We start from the raw sequence: 6,245 nt of genomic DNA, 5'->3' as shown, positions 1-6,245 counted from the left end.
CCAAGGAAGAGTAGCTGCTGCTTTTGCAACAGCTAATGGGCAACCTAATAAAATACCAAATACACCGGCTACATCCTGACATCTCCTTACTTGGAAGAGAGCCATTTGGAATATGTTATTGAAGGTGTGAACGTAAATAGTTAGGTTGCACTACAGGTTAGACGCAATGGTTTGGCCAGTTGCTAGTTCACCAACTGGAATGGAGGAAATCACATCTAAATATACATTTGAGTTCACAAAACAGTAAGAACAAGTGCTCTTTCCACTACATAGACTAACCATATGAATCCAGGTCAAATCTTATGATCCATTATTTATGTCACTTGTTAAATCGACTCCAATCAATGTAGATGAAAAGGGAGGAGACAGGTTAAACAAGGATTTTTAAGCCAAGAGATGTGGTTTGTATATGTGTGCCATTCAAAGGGCGAATGGGCAAAACAAAATATTCAAGTGCCTTTGAACGGGGTATGGTAGTAGGTGCCAGGCACACTGGTTTGTGTCAAGAACTGCACCGCTGCTGGGTTTTTTCACACAACAGTTTCTTGTGTGTATCATCAAGAATGGTCCACCACCGTAGGACATCAAGCAAACTTGACACAACTGTGGGACACAATGACTAGCATCCCTATGGAAGGCATTCAACACCTTGTCGATTCTGTCGACGAATTGAGGCTCTGTGGGCAAAGGGGGGAGGGGAAGCTGTTTTTTATGTTTTGTACACTAAGTGTACGTATTTGGGCATTTCCTTTCGAAAAACAGAGCTAAAATTTTGAAATCACGCCTATGCCATCCAAGGTCAAAACAGTTTGTGGTACTGTTCATCTGATTGCGACATGTTTCTAAAACATGAACCAAATATGATAAAGGAAAAGATGTCCAGCCATGGTGTGAGTAAGGTTTTCTTTAATGCTCAATTCAATCAAATTCAAATGGAAAACCTCACCGCCAAAACATGTAACACACGGTATATATATATAAAAATAGTATGAGTTAACTGTTTGCAATGTTGTGACAAATGTTTTTCATTGAAGGTCTGCTATTATCTAATATAAATAAATAATTTAACCATCACCAACCCCATGTTGTAATAGAAGTCAGAACTTATTGGCATTTCACTGTTAATTATATAAAGGAAAGCTGGTTGCCACTGAATATATATATTTTGCATTAAAACTATTTTCACAATAATGAAAGTTTCCTTTTGTTTTAAGACCCTAAAAGCACAAACTGACCTACAATACATTTGAACAACTGATCTTATGTAGATTTTAGGGAGCACAATAAGGGTTGTGCTTTACAAATGTACCTTTTACAGTAGGCTTCCTCCAGTAAGTGTATTCTGCAAAACATGTTAAGTTCTACACATTCACATCAGGAGCAAAACATTTTTCACAAGTAAAAAAAAAAGAAACATATTTAGGTGAAAATGGAATTCCTCTAAGCTGTGTAAAATGATCTGTCAAAACTAACTGTGGAAAAGACAAATAAAAAACAAACATAGACAGCCTCTACTGCTGATATCATATCTGTACCCCATAATTCATATAGAGAGACATGGGTCTCAATGTGACTCCCTGTTAACATAAACCTAAAAATAACATCTTGAAAAAGGAAACCATTGATATAATCTCAACGTGACAAATATCAGGACCATACACCAGGCTACACAAACGGTTTCCAGTGAATTGATTCTTATTTGATTAGGGAGTTAGGGTAATAATTGTAAAAAGGCTAAAGTATCCAACTAAAATTACACAATTAGGAAGGTATTCTGACTTGAAATCAATGAACGATTTGCACAATTTTTTTCTCAACTCCTTATTGGGCTATTCATTCTAGGAAACACTTACCCCAACAGACAAAAACAAATCAAAACTGTTTACATTTGACAATGGTACATTGAAATATGCACATATTTTAACACATGGCTTACTGATCATGGAAACAGCAGGTACATAGACCAGACAGGAGACAATATGAACCACTTCATACTAACCACCATTATATCCTTCAACCACAAACATCAATATGCTAATATCAGTTACATATCACTGCACGCAGCACATTTTCTTCAATAAAGGTTTCCTTTATGTTACAAGTCGTTCACTTCACTACCAAAATGAGTCTTTACTATAAATGCTATAAATTTGTTTTCTGGATCTCTTGACATCTGTTTTCATCTGGTCTCTGGAAACATATACTATCAAAGTGACTAGCTTTACCATTACTAATCAATGTCAGGAGCATGTATTCCCTATGGCAGAAACTAACACAGTAACATAGCCTGACTTGGTAAGCAAACATGTTCCAGTGCAAAGAAAAAAATTACGATACTTGATTTACTGTTCCCCTTTACCAAATAAAAAACATTTACTTTTGTAGTGCCTATGTGCACACAATACAAATTGTGGTCAGTGTGATAATCAGACAACTGATTGCATTAAAAGGCTTCTTCCTTCCATCACCATTTGATGAACATTAGGCCTGCTAGAACTCCATAGCCCAGTATGAGAAAGAGCACCTTAAGCAGTCTGTCATGTTTATCCTCTAGCTCCCGAGACAGGATCTCAAAGAAGGTGACAAAGAGGAAAGTACCAGCAGCCAGGCCTTGGAGCACCACCGATGCAATACTGCCTGCCAGGTTCTGGGCACTATTGATGCACATGCCCAGTCCGATGCCAATGGGTATCATGAGACTGACCGTCACACCCAGTTTGATGGCATCCCTCATGGGCAAAGAAGCTTTGGCAACACTCACCCCAAGAGCCACGGCAGCCAGGGTCTCGTGGATGCCCACCCCCAGGAAGAGGCTTCCAAGCTTGGCCCCGTCCTCCTGGAGGCCCAGCGCCAGTCCCTCAAACACAGAATGGGCAGAGAGAGCCAGGACCAGGCTGGCCAGCCGTAGAGGCCCAGCTCTGGCCAGCTCGGTGGGGCTGAGGTGTCCATGGTGATGCCCGTGGTGGTTGCGGCTCACAGGGGAGCCCCGGGTGGGGGAGATGAATGGAGCGTCGTACTCAGAGTCGCTACCAGCCTCTGAGCCCCTTGCGTTGAAAGTTTCCAGGTCAATGAAAGATGGCTTCTCCTTCTTGAAGGTGAGCACTGCCTGCTCCACGAACACTGTGAGGAAGAAGCCCAGCATCATCATGGTCTCTGCTAGTGGGTAGTCTGTGGTGATATTCACCAGTTTAAGGACCTCATCCACCTAAGGCAGAGACACCCAGTAAATGAACATCAGCATAAACATTCTACTTCTATTCTACAACAGCAAAGAAGTTGAGGCTTTCACGTATTGTCAGAATACATTTTTGGGGGCTTCTCAACACGGCTTCGGTCTTCCAAACTACTTCTGAGATGACATGATTATGGGAGGTTTTATAAACCAATCAACTTTTTCCTCTACAAAATCTAATATTTTCAAGACATAGCTACTTACCTTGTCTCGTACGGCAGGCAAAAGAGCATTGAAGCAAGTGGCCAGAAATACACCCCCTCCAAAAGAATTGCAGAGTGCAAGAGCCTTCCTGTACCTTGGGGCTTTTTCATAGTCCACCTGAATCATGAGTCGCACTGGGAGAAGAATCCCAGCCAACATGAGGGAAAACACTCCCAGAAGGCAAAGGACCTTGGCCACTACAAGCTCCATAATGTCCAGATATGGTATCGCTCAGTAATATGAGTGGCACATAACCCTCAAAGCCTCTTCTCCTATTTTCTGTCAGAAACAGAGATGTCTCTTGTCATGCTGGTCCTGGTCCGAGAGGCTGTGACATCAACTACAAATGATAAAATAAACAGTTAAATATGTGCAAACAAACTAACTAGGTCAACTGTGAGATGTATCTGTAGTGACAGTCCGTTACAAACTAGAACAGATAGCTAAGCTATGACCACCTCGACTGGTTTGAATTGATTACATCTCATCACAGCTGAGAGTACTAGCTAGATGTGTAATCTTGAATGATGCAAAGCACAATCTTTAAGACTGCACAAGTATAGATATGTACATATCCGACAGCATGTAACGTTACCATGATACAATCAACATGCGAGATTGTTGCTAATTTAGCTAGCTAACATTGCACTCACGGCAACATAACGATAAGTCCATTATCTGAGCAACCCGTTGATAAAACACAGCTTTCTAAGTGGATGTTACAGTCGGTATAATTAATAATAATTTGGATCACGTTGCAATCTTTGTCAGCAGCTAAATTGTACACGACTAAATAATAATACAATGACTATAGCTAGTTTCTATCGAGCTTTTTGATGAGAAATATGAAATACCTCTGTAGTACACCTTCCCGTCTCAGCTTCATTCCTTGTTCTGGTGACACTTCGTGTTCACACGACGTAAACGTTTGATTGGTGGAGAGCATATCATTATGTGATGACGTTTCGTTGAACGCTTTTGTAAACAGAAGTCTCCATTTGAGCGGACTTATCTTTAAAAGGTAGAGTCCTAATAACCAAGGCTGAAGGTATCTCTAGACTAACATATGGTGCTCTATCTTTATATCTTGACCGTAAAATAAGCAAGGAGATAGACCAGATGCTTTTCAACTTTCTTTGGAGAAACCGTACCCATTACATTAGGAAAACTGTTGTAATGAACACTTATGAGAATGGTGGACTGAATTTTACTACTTTAAATAATACTTTCAAGATCAATTGGATAAAACAATTCCTAAGAAGACCCACTTCTATCTGGAATTTTATTCCTCGTCATGTCTTCTCTACTTTTGGTGGCCTTAACTTCATGTTGTTTTGCAATTATAATATTGACAAAGTTCCAGTGAAATTTTGTGCTTTTCATCGGCAGGTTTTCTTGTCATGGTCCTTAATTTATAAACACAATTTTTCTCCACACAGATATTATATATGGAATAATCGGGATATATATTGTATAAAAATACCTCTGTTTTTAGAATATTGGTTCAGAAATAATATCCTATTGGTGAGCCAACTGGTAAATGCAGAGGGTCTTTTACTCAGTTATAAAGAATTCTTATCACTTTACACGGTCCCTGTAACACCTAAAGATTTTGCAATTGTTTTAGATGCCATTCCCTCAGGTGTTGCTATGTTATTCAGGAACATGTCAAGACCTGACCCTCAGAGCCTACCTTCTATTGACCCTGTTGACTCATCAGTAGGAAAGATTTGTTTCTCTTTTGGTCCATTCAACAACAGAGCAATACGATCCTTGTTTCAGCAGGATGTTGTATCTATACCTTATGTCATGCCTTATTGGAATGGATTTATTGATAATATCTGTTGGAAAAAAGTTTGGATGTTGCCACACACATACCTACTTGTTAACAAAATTAAGGAAGTTTCCTTTAAAATTATTCATAAATATTATCCTGCCAACCACTATATGAAGAAGTTTAAGGAAAACATCAACTCAAATTGCTCCTTTTGTAATGACCACCCAGAAACAGTTGTGCATCTTTTTTGGTTAAATGCTCTACTAACAAAAAAGCTGTTAGAATTGTAAATATATGCATGTCCCTTAAGGTCCTTGTGTAATTGTAATGTGATATTGTACCCCCTAGCACGATTGTCCATTGTTTGTAATCTATGTATGCTCGTGTTCCCTCATGTGCTTTATGTATTGATTTGTTGTTAATAAAAAATAAAAATAATTGTTAAAAAGTCTCCATTTGAGCGAGTTCCTGAAAATTAATGCCAAGCCCCTGAAAATATTTTTTTTTTGCTAAATATATCAATGGAAAACAGAAATCCGCACACTGCTGCTCAGGAGGCAAAACATTTTTTTATAGTTTCAAAATGTCCAAATTGAATATATGTATATTACTGTACATGTTTATCACATTCCTGGTATATGATCATATATTTTGATCCATGTTTTCCCCCTGGATTCAGGAAGTGATGTCACTGAGTACTGCCTCTATATATAGGACCCTCCACCCCCATCTGGGATATGAAGACCTAAGGGTCAAAATATTGTTCTAAATATCACATGGAAGCATGAGCAGTGTTTTCCATGAGATGCCTACAACTCCAGCACTTGTGGAAATTACCTGGATGTGCGCATGTCCTTCAGCGTTCCTAAATGTATCAATCTCACCATGCAATGCAGTTTTTAAAAATGTATGTTTCAGTGCACATAGGGTACTTGGCATCAATTCAATCTTCAGTCAACTCAAAGAAAGAATTGAACTTCAATTGATGAATTCAATTCCATTTAGAAAATATATTCATGAATTGAATTTCAA

General features: G+C 38.9%; 1 protein-coding gene across 1 annotated transcript; it reads right to left on the bottom strand.

The window, feature by feature from the left end:
- Positions 1 to 889: 889 nt before the first annotated feature.
- LOC109902349 (zinc transporter ZIP3) lies at positions 890 to 4,536 on the bottom strand. Its single transcript, XM_020498632.2, has 3 exons — positions 4,291 to 4,536; positions 3,437 to 3,776; positions 890 to 3,205 (listed from the first exon to the last, which is right to left on the bottom strand). The coding sequence occupies exons 2-3, from the start codon at positions 3,644 to 3,646 to the stop codon at positions 2,465 to 2,467; spliced, it is 951 nt and encodes a 316-aa protein (XP_020354221.1). The 5' UTR covers positions 3,647 to 3,776; positions 4,291 to 4,536; the 3' UTR covers positions 890 to 2,464.
- Positions 4,537 to 6,245: the final 1,709 nt, after the last annotated feature.

Source organism: Oncorhynchus kisutch, linkage group LG13 (assembly GCF_002021735.2).
Source record: "Oncorhynchus kisutch isolate 150728-3 linkage group LG13, Okis_V2, whole genome shotgun sequence".
In the NCBI taxonomy this organism is placed as follows: domain Eukaryota; kingdom Metazoa; phylum Chordata; class Actinopteri; order Salmoniformes; family Salmonidae; genus Oncorhynchus; species Oncorhynchus kisutch.
The sequence above is the reverse complement of the archived record's forward strand: the minus strand, read 5'-3'. Positions and strand labels throughout refer to the sequence as shown.